General features: G+C 39.5%; 1 protein-coding gene across 1 annotated transcript; it reads right to left on the reverse strand.

Moving 5' to 3' along the window:
* Nucleotides 1–234: 234 nt before the first annotated feature.
* Nucleotides 235–22,885, reverse strand: slc30a5.L (solute carrier family 30 (zinc transporter), member 5 L homeolog). Its single transcript, XM_018245195.2, has 16 exons — nt 22,554–22,885; nt 19,947–20,069; nt 18,880–18,946; nt 17,911–17,996; nt 16,000–16,087; nt 15,436–15,523; nt 14,534–14,610; nt 13,318–13,488; nt 11,773–12,061; nt 8,224–8,432; nt 6,825–6,982; nt 6,317–6,446; nt 4,022–4,265; nt 2,883–3,109; nt 2,602–2,730; nt 235–514 (listed from the first exon to the last, which is right to left on the reverse strand). The coding sequence occupies exons 1-16, from the start codon at nt 22,622–22,624 to the stop codon at nt 344–346; spliced, it is 2,328 nt and encodes a 775-aa protein (XP_018100684.1). The 5' UTR covers nt 22,625–22,885; the 3' UTR covers nt 235–343.
* Nucleotides 22,886–23,494: the final 609 nt, after the last annotated feature.

Below are 23,494 nucleotides of genomic sequence, written 5' to 3' on the forward strand. Positions count from 1 at the left end.
TAAACAGAACTCTGTAGGAATGGTGAAACCAACCAACTCTTCTAGGAGTGGCCACACAAGATTTATTATACAAAGACAAAACAGTATTGAAGCCCACGTCTCTCAATCCCAGTAATTCAAAATAAAGAGCCGTCCTTACCAGAATACATACATATATATATATATATATATATATATATATATATATATATATATATATATATATATATATTAAAAAGACAGAATAACTGTGACTTATAAAATCCAAATCTATAGAAAGTCTGATATCTGTACAATTATGTACAAGTCTGTGTGTTTATATTCCCTGGACAAAAGGCGGATGAATACTGTTGGATGATTTCGGTCACATGATATAAGTCCCATCCTTGTAGTATGTGATAGTGTCCATCTGTTTGGTCATGACAAGGACATCTTGGAATGCGGTACTAAGGCCAGACATATGCTGGAAGTAAGCTTCTTTCTCCACTTGTACAGTGAGGTTATTGACTCCGGCATCCTTTAGAATGGACGTTACCTGTTGTTCAAACAGACAGAGCTGAGTTCACTGCAGAAAGTCATTTATATTATAGAATTCAGTTTTTATATACACCACTTATGGTCAACTGGGTTTCCCAGCAGATCTACTTTTAGGCAAACTAGGGCTCTTTTATAAAGACTGGGCATATTTGCATATGGGCAGTAACCCATGGCAACCAATCAGTGACTGGCTTTTTTTGCAGCCAGCTGCAGGCTGAACAATGGAAGCAAAATGTGATTGGTTGCCAGGTGCAATTTTGCCCATTGTTTACAAATGAGCCACACTGAGAGTTTCTGGTATCAATTTATGTTGAGTAGTGCCCAAAACTGCCCACTGCAGCTTCCCAATTTCATTTGTACCCCCTTGTCCTCCAGTTTCTGAGGGTACAGGTATGGGACCAGTTATTCAGAAAGGTCCCAATTACAGAAAGGTTGTCTTCCATAGACTCCCATTTTATCCAAATAGTCCAGATTTTTAAAAAGGATTTCCTTTTTCTCTGTAATAATAAAACAGAGTGTGTCCTATTGGTAATCCAGTTGTAATATACAGGTATGGGATCCATTATCCAGAAAGCCCCGAATTAAGGAAAGTCCGTCTCCCATTTTATCCAGATAATCCAGATTTTTTAAAATTATTTCCTTTTTCTCTGTAATAATAAAACAGTATCTTGTACTTAATCGAATCTAAGATATAATTAATCCTTATTGGATGCAAAACCAGCCGACTGGGTTTATTTAATATTTACATGATTTTCTAGTAGATTAAGGTATTAAGATCTAAATTATGGAAAGATCTGTTTTATGGAAAAACCCCGGTTCCCGGGCATTCTGGATAACAGGTCCCTTACCTGTATTACAATGTCATTGCACCTTCATGTCTCACTTAAATATTACTCATTCCTTTAGTCATCCATGTCTTCCTCATACGTAGTCTCCTCTTCCTGATCTTCCCTAGAATGCCTCTCGCTCCTACACTCTCATTTCCCTCTGTCTCTAAACTTTCTGTAACATTTGTTATTTAATACTAGCATATTAGGATGCCAATGATTTCCCCTCTGGTGGCAGTGTTTTCCTGCCCTGCAACAAACCCAGAGGCTTGTCGTGAGATCCTGATGACAAATAATCCTGAAGACAAAAATAGGTATTTCCATGTTTTCCATGAATAGAATATTTCCCCACAAGGCCAATCGCTGGTGATTTTTTTTTTTTTTGCTATAACCCATAAACCAAGAGATTAAAAAAAACATCTCTATAGCCTCTGTGAGCCTGCATTCATTAATAGATTACATCTGGTATAGAAAAGATACAAATCCCTACTATAGGTAAAATGTACTCTTTACTGCCCCAGAATTACTTTAGGTCATATACATTAAGTAAAGAGAGAGTGGGCCTTTAACAGTGGGCACAGTGTTAGGCAAAATAACATGAACAGACATACATAGGTGTGAAAATACATACAGTGCCTAGTGTCAATACTCCTGCTGAACCTATAATAACTTAGTTAAGGTGTGAAGTACAAGGCTTCCTTGCTGAACACTCTCTAAATTGAACATGTTCAACGTCCAGAGTTACTACTTGCATGTTTTACCTTTCTTAGTTAATAAGGCCCAGTACATTTCACTCAAATAATTAAGATATTAGCGAAGTTTCATTCAAATTACTGTTAAGGTGGCCATAGATGCACAGATTATATCATACTAAACTAATTTTGAACTTTGAAGGCACCTGAACATCGGCCATTGTTAGTGCTGAGTCGTCAGATACAGGTAGAATTCTATTGTTTCTATCTGTATATCGGATGATTCAGCTCTACACGTGTGTATTGAAACAAACGATTGTTTCTTGGAAAGATATTTTCCAGAAAAGATTGTTATTTTTATGTCTATGGCCACCTTTACCTATATACCCCAGGGAAATGAAGGGAGGGGGGAAGACAAGTCAGGCACAACCTAAAGTGTGTTAACATAAACAAACCCCTGTTAGTTCATGGTCTGTACTTTAGTTAGATGGCCCCAAATTAAAAATTCTCTTCTAATTCTATAATGCTTTGAAGTATAATAAGCAGAGAGACAGAAGTGCACTTACCTGCTGGATGATCCTCTGCTCTACAACATCCGACATCACCTGAACATGTATAGTCCCTGCAACAAGAGAGGCAGAATGGCGCCAGAAATGTGGATCCCGGTAGGAGATTAGACCATCAATGTTAGAAATCTAGAACAAAAGATAAAATGACATATGTATTTATAGATAAAGTTACCATATGTCAGAACAGACAATAGTGATGCAGGGACTCAGGGTAAAATCATGGAGCCTGTTTCATATAATCCTGTCACATTAAAACATGAGGTATGCAGGACTCTAACCTTTTCAAGGGCAATGTTTACTCCTTTTTCAGTTTCTTGTGGTATCCTCAGAAGAATCACCTGGCAGGCATCGTTAAGCAAAGGCAGAACACTGGCAAATATTAATACAGAAATGAATAGTGAGCATAAGGGGTCTGCAATGAGCCAGCCGAACTGTCGAATCAGGATGGTGGATACAATGACTCCAACGCTTCCAAGCGTATCTGCCAATACATGTAAGAATACACCTAGGAAAAACAAAGGGAATTTTTATGAAGTTATTTTCTCATTGTGCACTTTCTTTCTCTACTGCTCCATTTTGTGTGGGTCTGAACAACAACATCATATTGGGAGAGAGGGCAAAATACACTGAATAAACATTTGCACTCATTTGGTTCTATCAATGGGCAGAGCCATAACTAGTTGTGGCAGACAATGGCAAAATACCATTTGTGGTGCAGCGTTGTCAATAATCCATTTGGGAGCACTTCAGATATGGGTAAACGAGAGTACCCAGGTTATCCTGACAGAGTGCAACTATTCATTTAGCATTATACCATCTTGCCTTATCATAGACTATCCCACCTTGCCTTATCATAGACTATTCCACAGCCTTATCATAGACTATCCCACAGCCTTATCATAGACTATCCCACAGCCTTATCATAGACTATGCCACAGCCGCAGGTACAACCTGGACCACAAATCGGCTAAGGGTAAGGTCACACTGGGCGTTTCGGGGAGATTTAGTCGCCTGGCTACTAATCACCTAGTTTTTGCGGCGATCAATCTCCCCGAACGCCTTCCTTCACTCTGCGCTGGCTAAAATTAAAAATCGCTGGCGCTAAGCACACGCGGCGATTCGTTTTCCGAAGTTGCCTCATGAGGAAACTTCGGCCGACTTCAGAAAACGAATCGCCACGTGCGCTTAGGGCCGGCGATTTTTAATTTTAGCCAGCGCAAGAGTGAGGGAAGGCGTTCGGGGAGATTGGTCGCCGCAAAGACGAGGCGATTAGTCGCCAGGCGACTAAATCTCCTCGAAACACCCAGTATGACCTTACCCTTAGGATGCTCAGATTTGTTGAAAAATCAGCTGAAAAAAAGATAGGCTAGATAGAAGTGCATGATTAAAATGGAGATGAAAAACTGCACTTAGTTACCTCTCATATTTGCATTCATCCCAACTCCAGCAGACCCATGAGAGTGTCCATGATTGTGGGTATGTCCATGGTTATGGGCATGTCCATGGTCACTATGTGAGTGGTTGTGCCCATGACTGTGTCCATGGTGAGAATGGCCATGATCATGAGAAGGACACCCTCCTCGAGAAGCCCCATGGGAATGGGCATGGCTAAAAGCACAGATACCGACAAGGTTTACGATCAGTCCTCCAACTGAGACAGGCTATCAGGAAGAAAGAGACAGCACATAGTTACAAAGAGTATACCAATAGTGCAACAAATATACAGATTTGTACCTACATGTCTAAAGCAAATATTTTTAAGTTTGCCTTTGGCTATTTCCACACATGGTATTTTGGCTCCAAATGTAGGTAGTGGATGACCCACTGAATACATTCCTGAAGTATCAGTAGCTACCCTAATTCATGGCAAGCTATATCGACTTGTTCAATACGAGTTCTTTCAATAGGGCTTGTGCTGAATATACTAAATGACCTGCCCCACAAGGATCATACATGGTGTAGCTTCGATTTTCATTTTTAAATCAAGAAACAAAAAAAACCCCATAGATTTATCATGATTAAAACAATAGGTGGAAAGTAACTTTCAACACAAGCTCTGTTGATTGAACGAATACTGAACAAGGGAGTATATTGTCCCTTTACAGAGTAACTAAAGGCGTTATTTATGCTTTATAGGCAGAGTACAACAAAATGAGCTGCTGTAGATCCAACAAAGAACAGACCGATGGACATCACCATCCCAATCCCTCAACTTTCACATGGTCCCTCTCCTTCATTGTGCCTCACACACAAACATACACAAGGCAAAAAGCAACCTTTTGGGTATTTAGTGAAAATGTGAACATGTAAATTAGGCTTTAGATTCAGTTTGATATTCAGCACAATAATGTATGTAGGGTTCTTAAAGAGGAAGGATCGTGAAAATGTAATATTAGCTTCAGTATACTGAAATTAGAAACTTTCTAAATACAATCAGTTAAAAATTCTGTGCAGTTTCTGAAATAATCAAGTTTATCTTCACTATTCCTCTCTCAGCATCTGTTTCTCCTCATTCTGTCTTCATTCAGGAATTGGTTGTCAAATGAATGATCCAATATGTATTATAGGGGGCTCCTTTTGCCTAGAAGATGTATTAGAGCTCACTCTATTAAAATCACCAGACATCATGTCTCTCTACATGCAGAATTTGTGCAAAAGGCAGTTATTTTGTTAGATTTTGTTTGTACCGGAATCAGTTATTTGAGTGAGCTCTAATATATCTGCTAGGAAAAGAAGCCGCTTTGGGTCAGTCATCTGAGACCCAACTGCTGCATGAAGACAGAATGAAGATAAACAGATGCAGAGAGAGGAATAGTGAATAGGGATGGGTGAATTTTTTCAACTTGTTTCGCCGGAAAAATGACGCCCATAGACTTGTATGGCATCGTCCGTAAAAATAAAAAGACTTGCGTGAAAAGAATTTCGCCCATAAACTTTAATGGGTGTCTGCGACATTTTACGGGCGGCGAATTTTTGGCAAAACGAAACGGGTCAAATTTGCCCATCCCTAATAGTGAATATAAACTTAATTATTTCAGAAACAATGCAGAAATATTAATTGATTGTTTCTAAGAAAGTTTCTTACTTCAGTATGAGGAAGCTTATATCAAATTTAAATTTCCACGATAGTTCCCCTTTAAGGCAAGGGCACACTAAGCATATAGAATGTTTTTCTCCTTCTGAGGATATTAATGAGGTAGAGAGAACAGATCAGCTCAAATCAGCGGCTTCATCTGTTTGGACTGAAAAGTACATCTTCTGTCTGCGTTTAGTTACATGGAGCGGGAATCAGCCTAGAAATTGCCTGCTTGTCATTGCAGATAGAAGAAGTCATTATTTTGAGTTGATCTGCTTCTCTCATTAAAATCCGCAGGTGGAGAGAAGCATTATGCTTCATGTGCCCTTGCCCTTATAGAATCACTACTGAACTGAACTATACCAAAATGGATTTGGCGTATCCCTATAAAACAGCCTTATCAAGAGGTAATAAAAAAAAATTTAAAGAGAGCTCCACAAGCAGTTCCCAAAACACCAGTTTGATGGCTAGGTTAATGGTTTTAGTTGGCAGCACAGCACTGATAATGTACACCATTCTTTACCATCTTTTATAGATAAATTATTATAATAGGTTATAAATGCCAAGATATATGCACTTTCACTTTCAGCCCCATTTGTTAAAACACGGGTGCATACAATCACTTCTTCAACTTACAGTAAGCATGTCTGTATTGATATCTGGAGGGTCAAATATCCTGGCCACCGCCTCAATAAACACGAAAAATGCTATAACCATCAGAAACAGACCATTGATAAATCCAGACAGAATTTCTACCCGGCCATACCTGAAAAAATAGAAAAGAAGACTTTCATTGTAGTGTTTTTTAGGGGGTGTCTTGTATTATGTGGTTACAGGTACATCTCAGCACTCATTAAAGCCAATACTTAAAGTACAGTAGAACCCCACTTTCACATCACTCAAGGGACTCCGCGAAATGAGAGGAAATTCAGGAAGCTTGGGAACACGAATAATCTGTAAATAATGTGGGAAAATGTACATTCGAGGGAAATAAAGTCAGGGTACTACTGGATGCCATGCAACATATAGAGTAAGGATACCTGTACGAGTTCCTACAAGTAATAGAGGGAATTATCTTCTATAACAAAAGCAGCAACCAAGGCAACTGAGGTATTAATGGCCATCACTGTATACATGCACATACCCGTATGAAAAGATTCGGGTTGCTTTCCAGCGAGTCATTAATGCAGCAATAAGGCCCATCACTAATGCAGAGCAGTCAAACAACATGTGGAATCCGTCAGATAATAAGCCCAGACTATTGGTCCACACGCCATAGAAGAGTTCCACAAACGTGAAAGCCTACAAAACATTGAATGGATTAAAATGTTACCACTAAACAAGTATCAGACTCATAACGCAGGCAGTAGATATTATCTCTACAGTCAAACTACTGACTCAGTTAGCCTAATTGGCTGAATCATAGCACAATGACCAAGTATATAGTTGCTTTGGTCATGCCACCGACAGCTTACGGCAACTTAATGTACATGCAACTAACCTGATGCAGTTTTATACTGCTTGCACCTTTAGAAAAAACTAAATGCAACACAGAAGTATGCATGCAGTACGCACTAATGGAATCTGTGTGAAACTAGTCTGTTGTGTATATAAGATGAGGAGCCTATTAGCTCAAACTTGGTATGGGGGAAAATATATCCCCTCGAGTCCCCATGGTAGGCCAATGTAGGTCCCAGTAAGTCCTATTATCCAGAATGCTTGGGACCTGACGTTTTCCGGATAACAGATCATTCTGTAATTTGGCTCTTCGTACCCTAAGTCTACTAGAAAATCATGTAAACATTAAATAAACCCAATAGGCTGGTTTTGCTTCCAATAAGGAAATACAAGCTTCTGTTTTATTATTACAGAGAAAAAGGAAAATTTTTTAAAAATTTGGATTATTTTGATAAAATGGGAGTCTATGGAAGATGGCCTTTCTGTAATTCAGAGCTTTCTGGATAACGGGTCCCGTACCTGCCCTTAGGCTATAGACACACAAGCGGAGGGCTCCAGCTGCTCTCAGCCTGTGATGTGCAATGTGCAGGCTAAGAGAAGTGGAACTGCTCCCTGCTCTATTGATTTGAATCAGATCTGCCTGTGTGTGCACACACAGAAAGAAGCAGAGTTCTTTCTGCTGTGTGTTCGCATGCAGGCTGATCGGATTCAAATAAATGGAGCAGATCCACATCTCTCAGAATGCAAAAATATGCAGGCTGGGAGTAACTGGAGCCTTCAGCCTATGTGCCCATAGCCTTAGAGCAGTGGTTACCATTCTGTAGGGCTGGCTCCTTTAAGGGCCTAAATCTTGATCAGATATTATATCGGGAAGCCATTGTCTTGGGTCCATGATTGGCTCAATTAGGAACCATTATATGTTGTTAAGCACATACTAAAGCATTATTAGTTTCCATTTATTCGATTATATTGTATACCTGTGAAAGTTGCTTTCACAAACTTGACTGGAGTCTACACCATCTACTCAATTGAACCCTCATCTATAGGAGACTCATCACTGTACATTGACCAGAGGAAGAACATACCAGATTCAGACACAGGAAATAGAAGATCTGTCTGGAGTCGTACTCTTCCAGGATTTGCTTCAGTGAATCTTTCAGGAACCTGGGCATGGAGGGGGAAGTGCTGTGCAAAGCATCTCCCATAAAGTTATACAGCGGTGTGCCCTCAGGGGAGTAACCCACCAGCGTGCCCTTCTGTCCTTTCCTTGAAGAGGATGCCAAGATTTGTGCAGCTGCAAAAACTCAACATTAGTATTTGGGAAAGTGTAAAAAAAAAAAAGTTTCTGCCACAGTTCTATAGTTACATAGTTAAATCAGGTTGAAAAAAGACAAAGTCCATCAAGTTCAACCCCTCCAAATGAAAACCCAGCATCCATACACACACCCCTCCCTACTTTCACATACATTCTATATAACCATATCTATACTAACTATAGAGCTTAGTATCACAGTAGCCTTTGATATTATGTCTGTCCAAAAAATCATCCAAGCCATTCTTAAAGGCATTAACTGAATCAGCCATCACAACATCACCCGGCAGTGCATTCCACAACCTCACTGTCCTGACTGTGAAGAACCCCCTACGTTGCTTCAAATGAAAGTTCTTTTCTTCTAGTCTAAAGGGGAGGCCTCTGGTACGGTGATCCACTTTATGGGTAAAAAGGTCCCCTGCTATTTGTCTATAATGTCCTCTAATGTACTTGTAAAGTGTAATCATGTCCCCTCACAAGCGCCTTTTTTCCAGAGAAAACAACCCCAACCTTGACAGTCTACCCTCATAATTTAAGTCTCTCATCCCTCTAACCAATTTAGTTGCACGTCTCTGCATTCTCTCCAGCTCATTTATATCCCTCTTAAGGACTGGAGTCCAAAACTGCACTGCATACTCCACATGAGGCCTCACCAGGGACCTATAAAGAGGCATAATTATGTTTTCATCCCTTGAGTTAATGCCCTTTTTTATGCAAGACAGAACTTTATTTGCTTTAGTAGCCACAGAATGACACTCCCCAGAATTAGACAACTTGTTATCTACAAAGACCCCTAGATCCTTCTCATTTAAGGAAACTCCCAACACACTGCCATTTAGTGTATAACTTGCATTTATATTATTTCAGCCAAAGTGCATAACCTGCATTTATCAACATTGAACCTCATTTTCCAGTTTGCTGCCCAGTTTTCCAGTTTAGACAAATCACTCTGCAAAGTGGCAGCATCCTGCATGGAACCTATAGTTCTGCACAATTTAGTATCATCTGCAAAAATAGAAACAGTACTTTCAATGCCCACCTCCAGGTCATTAATAAACAAGTTGAAAAGCAAGGGACCTAGTACAGAGCCCTGCGGTACTCCACTAACAACACTGGTCCAATTAGAAAATGTTCCATTTACCACCACTCTTTGTAGTCTATCTTTTAGCCAGTTCTCTATCCAGGTACAAATACTATGTTCCAGGCCAACATTCTTTAATTTAACCAGTAACCTTTTGTGTGGCACTGTATCAAATGCTTTAGCAAAGTCTAAGTAAATCACATCCACTGCCATCCCAGAATCGAGGTCCCTGCTTACCCTCCAATAAAAAGAAATTAAGTTAGTCTGGCAAGATCTATTACACATAAAACCATGCTGGCAAACACTCATAGTATTATGATTTGCTATAAAGTCCAGTATCTCGGCACTATGCCAGACCTCAATCAATCCTGAAAAATTAAGTAAAGAGGTTTGGCAATCACAGAGCTAAGCTCGCTAATTACCCTGGGATGAATACCGTCTGGCCCCTGGACCTTTGTTTATCTTAACATGTTCTAGTCTCTTTTGAATTTCCTCATGTGTGAACCATGCATCATTAGTTCCTCATTGTGTAGACAGATGAAAAATATGAATTCAGAATCGACGCTTTTATTTTGTTTTCATCAACCAGCTGACCCCCCTCGGATACTAAAGGTCCCACCTCTTCCTGCTTCATAATATATCATATAGTATTTTGTAGGGATGCACCAAATGCCCTATCTTAGGATTCAGCCGATTCTGAATCCTTTATGAAAGATTCACCTGAATACCGAACTGAATCTGAACCCTAATTTGAATATAAAAAACTGGGAAATGAGGGGGAAAGAGAGCAAAAAAAAAAAAAAGAATAAATAAAAAAGAAAAGAGTAAAACATTTTTTGACTACCTCGTTTGCGTGACGAAAAATCACATGATTTTTTTGGATTCGGAAGAATCCGAATCTTGTTGAACAAGGCCGAACCGTGGCTGAATCCTGGATTTGGTGCGCCCCTAGTATTTTGAGCTCATAGTATACAAAATTTGATAATCCAGAAACATTATGGCAGGTATCTTGGCTCCTGGTAGAGTAAGCAGGTCATAGTGCATCTATGTGTGTGTATATACATATATATATATATATATTCATACACACACACATACACACAGATATGGGGCCTGTTATTCAAAATGCTCGATGCTAGATATATATATATATATTCAATGGAGGAGTCGGCACTCACGTCACAAAGTTCACAGATGCCTGGGTGCAGTGTCCAAAATCAAATTAAATTCTATACAAATAAGGCCCGCACTCTCAGGACTTAGGAGAAATGAAAAAACTTTTTTTCACATAGGAGACTAACGTTTCGACCTCTTCAGAGGCCTTTCTCAAAGAACTGACCGCAATTACAGAAATGTTTTAAATACACAGATAATGGCGGGAACATTAGTGAGATTGAGATAGACGTGTCAGCATGACTATCAGTATACGTCACATAATTAACCTACACATATTTTATAACAATAAAATGTGTAACTTAAAGCACTTACTTAGCACACAAACATTTAGATGCAACCTCTCCTACACTCTACCCCAGGGGTCCCCAACCTTTTTCACCCGTGAGCAACATTCAGATGTAAAAAGTGTTGGGGAGCAACACAAGCATGAAAAATGTTCCTGGGTGCTGCCAAATAAGGGCTGTGATTGGCTATTGGTAGCCCCTATGTGGACTGGCAGCCTACATGAGGTTCTGGTTGGCTGTACATCTGGTTTTCATGCAACCAAAACTTGCTTCCAAGCCAGGAATTAAAAAATAAGCACCTGCTTTGAGGCCACTGGGAGCAACATCCAAGGGGTTGGGGAGCAACATGTTGCTCGCGAGCTACTGGTTGGGGATCACTGCTCTACCCCATTAAAATAGTTAAAACGTTTTTTTTAATTTCTCCTGCGTCCTGAGAGTGTGGACCTTATTTGTATAAAAAAATTTGTGCAAAAAAATGTTTATTTCGACATTTCGGCTCCTGTAGTGGAGCCTTCCACCACCTGAGGAAGGCTCCAGTACAGGAGCCGAAATGTCGAAATAAACAAATATTTTTTTGCACCTTTAACAGGTCCTGTGAGTGCGGTTTTTGTACAGTGTTTGGTTTACATAATTTTGTGAATCCTGCACCCAGGCAGCTGGATTTTTTTTTCTTCAAGCAGGAGTTTCACACATGCACATGAGGCAAATATGAAATATACAGGGTATATTTCACCACAAACAGACAATCATTTGATGCAGTTTACAAAAGGGTAATACTCACACAGAATGAAGAAGATGGCACTGACCACTACACCTCCAGAAAGCACATGTTCAGTACTTTGGTGGTGCGCAGGCTTATTCATGGCCCGAAGCTGGTCAGTTATTGGATGGGTCCAGAAATTACCCAACAGCAGTGCGCTAGTAAAAATGAGGAAGGACCCATAACGTGCACATTTTGATGGCTCCATTTTAACCGAACAAACAGATTCCACATAGAAATCCATAATCATGACAGCAAAAATGACAGTCATAAAAGGCATTATGAGTGCAGACCAGGACTCTACTTTGCTCTGAAATAAATACAAGATAGAAGCCAACATTAATGGCGCAATACATCAAGTGAACTGGAAAACCATTAAACAAATACTTAAAAATACCATTTTTTTTTTTAATTTCTTATTTCAAGCCTTGTCTTGCTGAACTTCATTATGACATTCTACTAAAGTCTGGTTGCCAGGGTCATTAGTTTAGGTTCCAAACTGAATAGGCAAATGTCTTAAAGTTCCCATATGAACCATCCAACTGGCCCAAGGACTAAACTGTGCATGGCTGCAGTTCCTTTTTACTTCATAGTTTTAAAGGTGTTAACCTTTAAATTAACTTTTAGTATGATGTAGAGAGTGATATTCTGAGTAAATATTGCTTTTCAATTTTTATTTCTGGTTTTGGAGTTATTTAGCTTTTTATTCAGCAGATTTCCAGTTTGCAATTTCAGCAATCTGGCTGTTAGGCTCCAAATTACCCTAGCAACCATGCACTGATTTGAATAAGAGACCAGAATATGAATAGGAGAGGCCTTAATAGAAAAATGAGTAATAAAAAGTAGCAATTATAGTAAGTGTGTAGCGTTACTACTTCCCCAACAATAACAATACATTTGAAGCTTTACAGAGCATTTGATTTTTAGACTGGGTCAGTGACCCCCATTTCAAAGCTGGAAAGAGTAAGATGCCAGCAAATAATTAAAAAAAAATATAAGAAAGAAATAATGACCAACTGAAAAGTTACTTAGAATTGGCAATTCTACAACATACTCTCAGCAAATGAAGGGAACTGCAGGAAGTTTGGAGGCTCTGTGAAACCTCTACTTTCCCAACAGACAATGAACCATAGAATCACAAGTGAAACAGGCAAAGTAAATAAAGTATCCTGCCTTAATTTGGAGCCAATCTACTCAATCTATTAAGCAAACAGAAGTTAGTGTTCTTCTCCAGCTCTATTTATATTGCAGGTGAGTGCCTTGTTTAAAGAAGTCACAGTTTGAAACTGAATACCATAATTTAAAGGAGAACTAAACCCTAAAAATGAATGTGGCTAAAAATGCCATATTTTATATACTGAACTTATTGCACCAGCCTATAGTTTCAGCTTGTCAATAAAAGCAATGATCCAGGACTTCAAACTTGTCACAGGGGGGGTCACCATGTTGGAAAGTGTCTGCTCAGTGGGCTCCGAGTGGCTGTGGAGAAGCTAAGCTTAGGGTTCGTCACTAATTATCAAGCAGAAAATGAGGTTGGTCTGTAATATAAGCCGATATTGGTTTTACCTCAGTAGTTGCAGAAAGGATGATGACCCATGGGCACAGTATTATTACAGAGACAAGGTGAGACAAAGCCTGAAGACGTTTGGCACCGCCAATATCTAAAGAGAGCTTTCTGGAAGCTGTGTGAAAACCAACATTGAAACATAGAGCCAACACAAGCAACAGTACTCCTCCCTGTAAGCAACAAGAAAACAAATGAAGTTAGATTAACATTTGGAAAGAGAAATGATTAACAAAAACACTTGCCCATAATAGAGATTAAAGCAATTTGTTCACCTTTGAGTTAACTTTTAGTATGATATAATATTAATATTCTGAGACAATATGCAATCGGTTTTCATTTTTTTATTATTTGTGGTTTTTGTGTTATTTAGCGTTTTACTCAGCATTTTGCCAGCAATTTCAGCAATCTGGTTTCTAGGGTCCAAATTACATTAGCAACCATGCATTGATTTGAATAAGAGACTAGAATATGAATAGGAGAGGCCTTAATAGAAAAATGAGTAATAAAAAGTAGCAATAACAATAAATGTGTAGCGTTACAGAGCATTTGATTTTAGATGGGGCCAGTGACAACCATTTAAAAGCTTGAAAGAGTCAAGGCAAATAATTCAAAAACAATAAAAAATAAATAATGAAGACCAATTCAAAGGTTGCTTAGAATTGGATATTCTATAACATACTAAAACATACTAAAACATACTAAAAGGTGTACCACCCCGCAACTGACTGCTATTAGTATCAATGTGGCTTTATTGAAACACACAACATTTTTCTCATCACTATGTATGCACTTTAACTTTTAATACTCTGAATGACACGTATTGGTGAGCCCATATAAAGTTGTTAGCATGTGATGAACACTTGACTCTGTGGAAGTGCCGAGTTTGAAGGCACGAAACGCGTTAGTTTATCTGTACACCCACTGCCACGATAACGTCACGTTGTGTGTTTCAATAAAGCCACATTGATACTAATAGCAGCGACTCTGTTGGATATGTTGGTCAGCGCCAGTTGCGGGTAACACTGATTCAAATTCGGATTGAAGCTGCCAAACTCCTGCGAGAGCAGCAACTAACCAGGAGACGCTACTACACAAGGATGAGCTCCGCCATTTACACATACTTATTTTGTGCATGATAAAGAAACCCAAGATTATATACAAGGGGAGACAGGAGTAACATCATTATACAGATCAGTATTTCTTCTGAACATTTACCTTATGGTCAGCAACTCCCAAGAGGGAAAAAGCTCGGTACATGAAGTGTGTGAGTGCACTGTCATGGTGCCCTTCAGCTAATCCAGAATTTATAAGGAAAAAAAACAGCTCAGTACTTTACATTGCCTCAATAACAATCAGAAACATATATATATATATATATATATATATATATATATATATCATACACAACAACTGTAGAAAGATCCGCACTCACAGGTTTTACACAATTTGAAGGATTTTAATCCAACGATCGAAGGATTATCCTTCGACCAAAAAAAGTTAGGCAACCTAACCTAGGTGACCTTCCCCATAGGCTAACATTGGGTTCGGTAGCTTTTGGTGGCGAACTAGGGGATCGAAGTTTTTTCTTAAAGAGACAGTACTTCGACTATCGAATAGTCAAACGATTTTTAGTACAAATCCTTCGATTCAAAGTTGAAGGTCGAAGTAGCCCATTAGATGGTCGAAGTAGCTAAAAAAAACACTTAGAAATTCGAAGTTTTTTTTCTTCTATTCCTTCACTCGAAGTTAATGAATTGGCCCCTAAGTGAGAAAGGCTTGGGTAGGCTGAAACGTCAGTCCTGTGTAACTAATAAATTATTTATTTTTCTCTATAAGTCCTGTGAGTGCGGATCTTTCTACAGTTGTTGGAGATATTTTGTTGTTTCTGCACCCAGTCAAATTAATTCCTTTTTTCGAGAGTGCTGGCAACTTTTGGATATATATATATATATATATATATATATATATATATATATATATATATATATATATATATATATATATATATATATATATATATATATATATTTAAAAAAATCATAGAAAAGAAAATTAAGTTAATAGTGGCTAATCCTTAGAGAGACAATTTTGGAGAATAAGGACTCTGAAAAGGATACGGTGCTCGGCTATTTTCGCCATGAGATCGTCGTTATCAAAAAGAAGCAAGCATATAACAGCAATAATGAAAAATGCAGCTCCTCGAGTCTGTGAGGGGAAAAAAAAAAACAGAAGGAGAGAGATCAATAAAAATCTCTTTAGGTCAGTGATCCTACTTCGGTATCAGAATTGCAGCTCTATGTGTTAGGAACTACAATAGAACACAGCAGAACTGCAGTGACATGTGCAACATTTGTCCAAGTCTTATAACTCATAGCAAGTACAGGTATGGGACCGGTTATCCAGAATGCTCGGGACCTGGGGTTTTCCAGATAACGGATCTTTCCATAATTTGGATCTTACCTTAAGTCTACTAGAAAATCATGCAAACATTAAATAAACCCGATAAGACGACTTTGCTTCCAATAAGGATTAATTATATCTTAGTTTGGATTGAGTACAAGTTACTGTTTTATTATTACAGTAACATTTTTTAAAATGGGTTTCTGGATAGCGGATCTCATAACAGTAGTAACATATAGCAACATTACCTGTATACAAAATGTTACAGAGAACACACATACCTTTGACGGTCCTCCTCCAGATCCAGTAAAAAGCACAGTGAGCAATGAAACGACTACAATGTCGCTATGTTCAAACAGCAGCAAGGTCCTATGAACAAAGAAACACAAGGAGATTTATTCACTGGTCACAAGCCCTGCACTACCAACCACTTGCACCCATTAAAATCTACTCACACCCACTTCTTTTGGCATAGAGAGAACAGCATTAATGATTCAATAGCCATTCACTGGTGCCCTAACTAGTGGAATCATACTAATGTCAGCTGCAACAGCTAATGCATAGGTTAAAGGGGATGTTCACCTTTGAGTCAACTTTTAGTATGATGTCGAGAGTGATATTCAGAGATAATTTGTAATTGTTTTTCATTTTTTATTATTTGTGGTTTTTGAGTTATTTAGCTTTTCACTCAGCAGCTCTCCGGTTTGCAGTTTCAGCGATCTGGTTGATAGGGTCCAAATTACCCTAGCAACAATGCCATTGGTTTGATTAAGAGACTGGAATATGAATAGGAGAGGCCTGAATAGAAAGGCATATGTCGCTGTACAGAGTATTTGTTTTTAGGTGGGGTCAGTGACCCCCCATGTTAAAACTAGAAAGAAAGCAAATAAGTAAAAACTTTGAAAAATAAATAATGAAGACTAATTGAAAAGTTGCTTATAACTGGTCACTCTTAATTAAAGTTCACTTGAAGGTGAACCACCCCTGTAAGGGCAGAGACACACGCTCAGATTCGGGGAGATTAGTCACCTGGTGACAAATCTCCTCTTCTTCGGGGGCGACAATCTCCCCGAACTGCCTTCCCACCGGCTAGAATGTAAATCGCCGGCGGAATGGCACTCGGATCACTTTGTTTTTCCGATGTCGCCTGAAGTTTCCTTGTGAGGCAACTTCGGGCAACTTTGGAAAACTTCGGAAGCAATTTACATTTTAGCTGGCGGGAATGCAGTTCAGGGTCGCCCCAAAGTAGAGGAGATTTGTCACCGTGTGAGTAATCTCTCCGAATCTGAGCGTGTGTCTCTGCCCTAGGAGTTGTAATCCAGACTAGCCAGCTGTCATTAGAATCACCGGATCAAGAGTGATCCCAACAATCAAAACCGATGACTTGCATTGCATTTGTTCCCAAATTATCAGTATGCATGATATTTTTTTTATAAATTCTTTATTTTAGTTTTATATGCAACACCAGACATACACAAGTAAGATACTGCCATCGTAAAGAAAAATATCATTTATCCCAAATCGGTAATGCATAAACAACAATATACAGGCCCAATATGTCATTTTTAATGCCTGTTCAATTGGTGTCGAATGCAAGTCGGTAGCATATACACATATAGTAGAATAAAAAGTAAAACAAAATAGAAAAATGAAAAAGAAAACAAACTAACAAAATAGCTAACTGACTAACTAACTGAAATGGGCAGGCAAATTTCAATTTTACCGGTATTTTGAAAAAGAGAGAAGTGAGTGTGTTCCACTTAACAATGTAAACAGCAATATGAATGTGGATACATGAAAGCAAGAATGAGCAGGTGTGTGAATGAATGTATGTCTAATTGAATGCCAGGGGTCTCATTGGTACATCCGTGGTAGTATGCATGATATTTTAGCACCTGTGTGTGCACTTAAAAAAATAGCAATGCTTTTTAAAATCTTAAGAGAATGAAACAATACTGTACTTGTCCCTTGCTGTAAAATTACCCTCATTAGATCGAGGGCAAAGTGGTTCTGAACAAAAACTGCTGCCTGTCACACAGAGATTTATAGGAAAAATGCTAATAGGCAGTACCAATGATATACTTAGGCAGAGGTGTTCAACCCAAACGGAATGCAACACTGAGTGCCCTATAAACTATAACTAGTTGCTTGAAAGATTGGTAAGTATTAAGCCGTTATTATAAAGTGATTACCTTAGTGGACCACAGAGCGTCAGACCAAAGAACCACAGGAGTGAGATTATGCAGCTTACAAAAGCATGTTTTACAATACTGACCCACTGAAAGAAAGAAAATACAAAACAATCGTATTAGAGCAACGTAAGCATCGTATTACTAAATATGATAAGACTTTTTTTTTTATAAACTAAAGTGTATATGAGCTATAAAGTACAGTGGTCCTTATTTATGCTAGTATAAGTCACAAGGCATTCTTTCCTCTACATTAATTAGCCATGCCCCCATCCACCATTGGCCTTTATCTATTAGAACATAGATACAGTAATATACATTATACACATTCAAGAATTAAAGGAGAACTAAACCCTAACGATGAATATGACTTGCAATGCCATATTTTATATACTGAACTTACTGCACTAACCTAGAGGTTCAGCAGCCCTATACCAGTAATATTCCAGGCCTCTAAAGTGTTCACAGGAGCTCACTACCTTGGGCTTTGCTAGGAGTGTATGTGGCACTGCACATGCTCAGTGTGCTTTAGTCAGCTGAGAAGTTAAGCTTAGGAGTCACTGCAAATCATCAAGCAGAAAATTATGTTTGCCTGTCAGATGATTGTGCATTTGAGCTCTGCTGCACAACTCTACAAATTTATAGCCGGTCAGCTGAAGGGAGACTTCTAAAAAGAATAAATACTGTGACAGGGAGCTTGGAGCAGGGACAGTGAAGCAGTGGCGGGGTCGAGAGGGTCATGGGTTTAGTTCTCCTTTAAGCTCTGTATCCTTATATATGAGCTCTGTGTACTGTGTATATGTAGTGTATTTATTATGTGACATCCTTCCCATGTGTTCTTTTATATATTGTACTTTTTATGCATTGTAAGGTGCCCCGGATCCTTAACAGCGCTTTACAAATAAAGTTCCACATACATACAAGAACATGACCAGGCAGAGTCTTCTTGCACAGCTTTGCTAACTCACTCACCTGCCGTTTTGTAATCGTTTTTCCAGACGAAAATGGCTTTTGAAACAAAACCAAGAAACATGTAGAACTGTGAAAGGAAAGAAAGTGAATGAACCATTAAAAAAGCAGCATAATGAACAACATATGCGGCACATAAGCAGACTGCAATCTAAAGCCTAGTGAAGATCTTATGGGTAATTTGCAAATTGAAACTTTGTGTGCAAAACTGCAAGCAGTCACCTCTAAATTTCTGTGTGAGCTGTCTTCAGATATTTAATCCTCATACACCTCTGTTTCTAAGCACTTAACAAAATTGATGTTCATATTAGTCATTAACACGAAACCTCTCAAACTTAATTAGTTGTACATATCTGAGAAAGGTTCAAGAAAGCCAGAGAAAGATGTTACTATTATAGGGGTGGTTCACCTTTAAATCAACTTTTAGTATGTTATAGAATGGATAATTATAAACAACTATCAATTGGTCTTTATTATTTATTTATTATAGTTCTTGAATTATTTGCCTTCTTCTGAATCTGGGGGTCACTGACCCCATCTACAAATGCTCTGTAAGGCTACAAATGTATTGTAATTGGTACTTTTTAATTACTCCTCTTTCTATTCAGGCCTCTCCTATTCATATTCCAGTCTCTTAATCAAATCAATGCATGGTTGCTAGGGTAATTTTGGCTGCTGAATAAAAAGCTAAATAACTAAAAAAACACAAATAGTAAAAAATGAAAACCAATAGCAAATGGTCTTAGAATATCACGTTCTACCTCATACTAAAAGGGTGAAGTACCACTTTAAGGAAACCCCTAACTAGGTCCAAAACACATAAGTAGATATTGTGATGTCTTTGCATTAGTATATATACAGTGATTGTGTGCTGAGGATGAGCCCCCTACTGCCAATATACATCCGCAATAAGAACCTCTGCACACTTGTAATCAGAGAGAGTCAGCATGAGGTAAATATGCCAGATGAGCACAATGTGATTAAATACTATTAAAAAAAATGAATAAAAAACAAAAAAAAACAAACTAGAATGGTATTTTTTTCATCACACATAGAGGTTTCAGACTTACCCTAGTTTTAATATAAAGATAAACTGTACTATGTGGACCACTTTTAATAGATCATAGGATTCAAATATTCCAAGAGCCTTCAAAAACTTTGTGAAGCACAGGAGCACAATGTATCGGGTTAACCTGCAGGGGGGGGGGAAACAAAACCATAAGACAATTGTGAGACTTGATTTCTAGCAGAAGCAATATCACAAGAGGTGTATACATAATCTGTATAAGAGAACAAAAGTACAATTAATTGAAAGCTAAAGCATCGTTTTTATGTTGTAGAATTTGCATGAGTTAAATTAATTGGGCAAAGTAGGAACCACTTCAACTTTCTGGTTCTTACAAGGTGGTTAAAGTAACATTTCCAGTCTGCTTAAAAAGCCTCTGAATAAACAAAGCCCTCCCTTCTGACAGCTGAAGCTTTTGATGATAAGTAACAGCTTATTATACTTATGGCTCCTCAATAAAACTGTGTTTTGTCTTAAAGAAGATGAAAAAGGTTATAGCACCCTTTATAAATCACCTGGATAACTATTCTAGTGATTACCATATTTTTGCCTTTGACAGGGATCCCTTATAGCTGGTCTCGGCCTTGCGCATGCACAGTAGAGTAAATCTGGAATTTAATATAAGAAACCTAAACTTCTGCTCTACTGACAATCTGACAGCCCAAACTTCACTTAGTATCCTAAGAAAGTAACAAAGATTGTTGTATGGCGCTCACTAGAAGACTATCCTGGGCATAAGCGTCTTAATAAGAAGAGGAGCACTGACTCAGGGTTAGCTATTCTAATTAGTGGGGTGTCTAACAAATTGGCACACCCTTTCCTTGACCTTTAAGCAGCACATTTCACTGAAAAGGGTCTACAAACAGAGCCAGGCCAACCTAGAAGGATGCCCATGCCAAGCCTGTGGCCTCATCCGCCACCCCCCATAACTCATACTACTACTCAGCTAATTCTCTCTCCTCCAGCCACCACTGCTGATGGTCCCTGCCACTCCCCTTGTGGCAACTTCTCTCTCCACCCTCCCTTTACTTTTATCACTGCTGATGTGCAGGACTGGAAATAGAGGCGGCAGGAGAGGTAAGTGACTAGGGTGCTAGTGTCCTCCCCACTGAGGACGTGACTCTTCTGCCTAGCCCTAGTTCTGACCCAGTCTGCAAGACTGATCAACATGCAAACGAACTGTCCTCCTGGAGAAGGCATGTGTTGATATGCTCCTCTCTTGATAGACCTGTTAGGATCCAATTGTTTTCCTAGAGGACACACAGTTCAATTTGGCCAGGCATGTGTGTGGCCAAGCTGGATAGGCATGCACTGGTTAGGAACTGCTGGTATATGGCTGGCTTTAGAGTTGACATTTGGGGGAGCGTACATACAGAAAGTATTTTAGGACATCATCAGGAGAACACACTCTCCTGCATGCGCTCTCCTAACGAAGAAATATGCAGACTCGCCTCTTATTATACTCACTTATCCGAAGAGACTGCAGTCACACCTCCGTGCCACCCACATTTGCTGTTGCATTCTCCCCCTCTCGTGTCTCATTCCTCTGCCCTCATTACAAAAGTGCTCCGTCCTCAGCCCTCCCTCCTCAGCTATCAGCCTGGCTTATGAGCTGAGGTCTGAGCACAGAGGGAGAGCTGAGGATGGAGGGAGGGCTGAGGACGGAGGGAGGGCTGAAGACGGAGGGAGGACTGAGGACAGAGGGAGGGCTGAGTGAGTATAAGAGACGAGTCAGTATACTTCTTCATTAGGAGAGCACATACAGGAGCGTCATGTCCTAAAATACTTTCCATAGGTTTGTGTTTGTGCCTTGCGGGGAAAAGGCCACATCATCAGGATGGTTATTGGGCAGATTATTGTTCAGGTTTCACGAGGCTGAAACACAAACATACTGTTGTTAAAACCAAAGAGGTGGCAAACCTACTTTATGTAGTTATGGGCACACCAGGTTGAGTCTCAGCGTGTGGATAACGCAGGCCAAGAATCCCGCCCCCCTACAGTTGGATCAGCCTACCCCTGTGTCTGCACTCAAAGCCACTGCAGCAAACAAGATTGCAGGCACACAGCACCCAAATGTCTACACAAATGTTTCTGTGCCACTTAGTGGGCCATGCCGACGCAGTGGCTGTGTGTGCAGACACAGGGGTAGTCTCATAGGAGCTGATGGCCTGTGTTTATCCACAGGCAGAGAATGAGTCTGGGGCATTTGCCTCTGCAGAGGAGAGTAACTGAGACTGTAGTATCCTAAGTATCCTAAGTGAGACTGTAGTATCCCAAGTACCTCTGATAGTACCCCTGGGGCAATGCTGAGTGTATTACTGGCGGGTGGGGAAGCAGGACCTCCTCTTTTAACTTCAGGGGGAGGACATTTACTGCTACACACAAACATGCACAGCATAAGGAGTAAAATCTTCACCCCCAACAATAACTACAATCCGCTCCTAGAATGATTTACCTTGAGCCACAGACACCAACAACTGTGTGCCACCCCCCCCCCAAGATAGTTAGTGTAGTCTGCTCCAGTTCATTACCCCCCAGATAGATAGTATAGTCTGCTCCAGTTTATTACCCCCAGATAGATAGAGTAGTCTGCTCCAGACCAATTCATTACCTGGACTCTGGGGCATCCACTGGCCCCAGGCGGCCGCTGCTCATGACGTTGTTGCTGTACTTCTCCTCCATGTCTGCGAGTCTCTCTCCCTCCTACAGCAGCTGGAGCTGAGGGCAAGGCTTCCACCAGAACAACGCTACAGCTTCATCTATACAGACACCGGAGGGCAGGCTACACCCGGAAGTGACCACCAGTCAAGCTGCAGCGCACCCACTGCCAACAGGGACACATACTTCTGCACTGTCTTCTACACACACTTCAGCACAGCCAACTAGACGGTCTCACACGATCAGGCCCCGTCACAGTCACCTGACCTGCTGATGTCACCAAATTACAGGCAGCCATTTGATCCAAACCTGCTTCTTTTGCGTTTGGGTGTTTATAGCTCAGATTTCCATGAAGGATACTCGTGCAGTGACAGTGACATCTACTGGCCAGGAAAGTTTACTCTCTGATCTGCTAACTATAATCTCACCCAGCTAGATTGCTAGATCTATCTACCCAGCAATCTACTGCAACCAATCAGAATTTTAAGTTGTTTTTAATGTTTGTATTTTTTTACCTGATTTTGTGACATGGAATTGTCACAGAAGCTTCATTTATTGGCCCCAGCATTTAACAAACAATTTGATAGTCTTAGCACAAAAACAAACAGTACAAATAGGACCAACTACTAGAAAGATAATCAAGAAAAAAATAAGGATTAACATGAAGTGAAGATCCAGTCAATGTGTTTTTGGTTGTGGGGGTCAGTGACCCTGACAATCAGATAGCATGTTCAGCTGCAGACCAGAATAATAATAATAATAATAAACACTTTATGGGAAATCTAATCTTTCAATTTAGAATTTAAATGAAATTAAATTAAACCAATTAAATACAGTAGAACCCCCATTTTACGTTTTTCAGGGGACAAGAAAAAACTGGTGTAAAATCCAGGA

This window comes from Xenopus laevis, chromosome 1L, assembly GCF_017654675.1.
Source record: "Xenopus laevis strain J_2021 chromosome 1L, Xenopus_laevis_v10.1, whole genome shotgun sequence".
In the NCBI taxonomy this organism is placed as follows: Eukaryota; Metazoa; Chordata; class Amphibia; order Anura; family Pipidae; genus Xenopus; species Xenopus laevis.

Bases quoted from the DNA above. Each gene is read 5' to 3' on its own strand.
- slc30a5.L (XM_018245195.2), bottom strand. From the start codon at position 22,624: ATGGAGGAGAAGTACAGCAACAACGTCATGAGCAGCGGCCGCCTGGGG. The intron at 14,611-15,435 runs GTATCCTTTTCA...ATTCTGGATTAG, and splicing joins GGCGAAAATAGCCGAGCACC to CTGAAGGGCACCATGACAGT. The intron at 3,110-4,021 runs GTAACTAAGTGC...TGTTTTTCCTAG, and splicing joins GATGAATGCAAATATGAGAG to GTGTATTCTTACATGTATTG.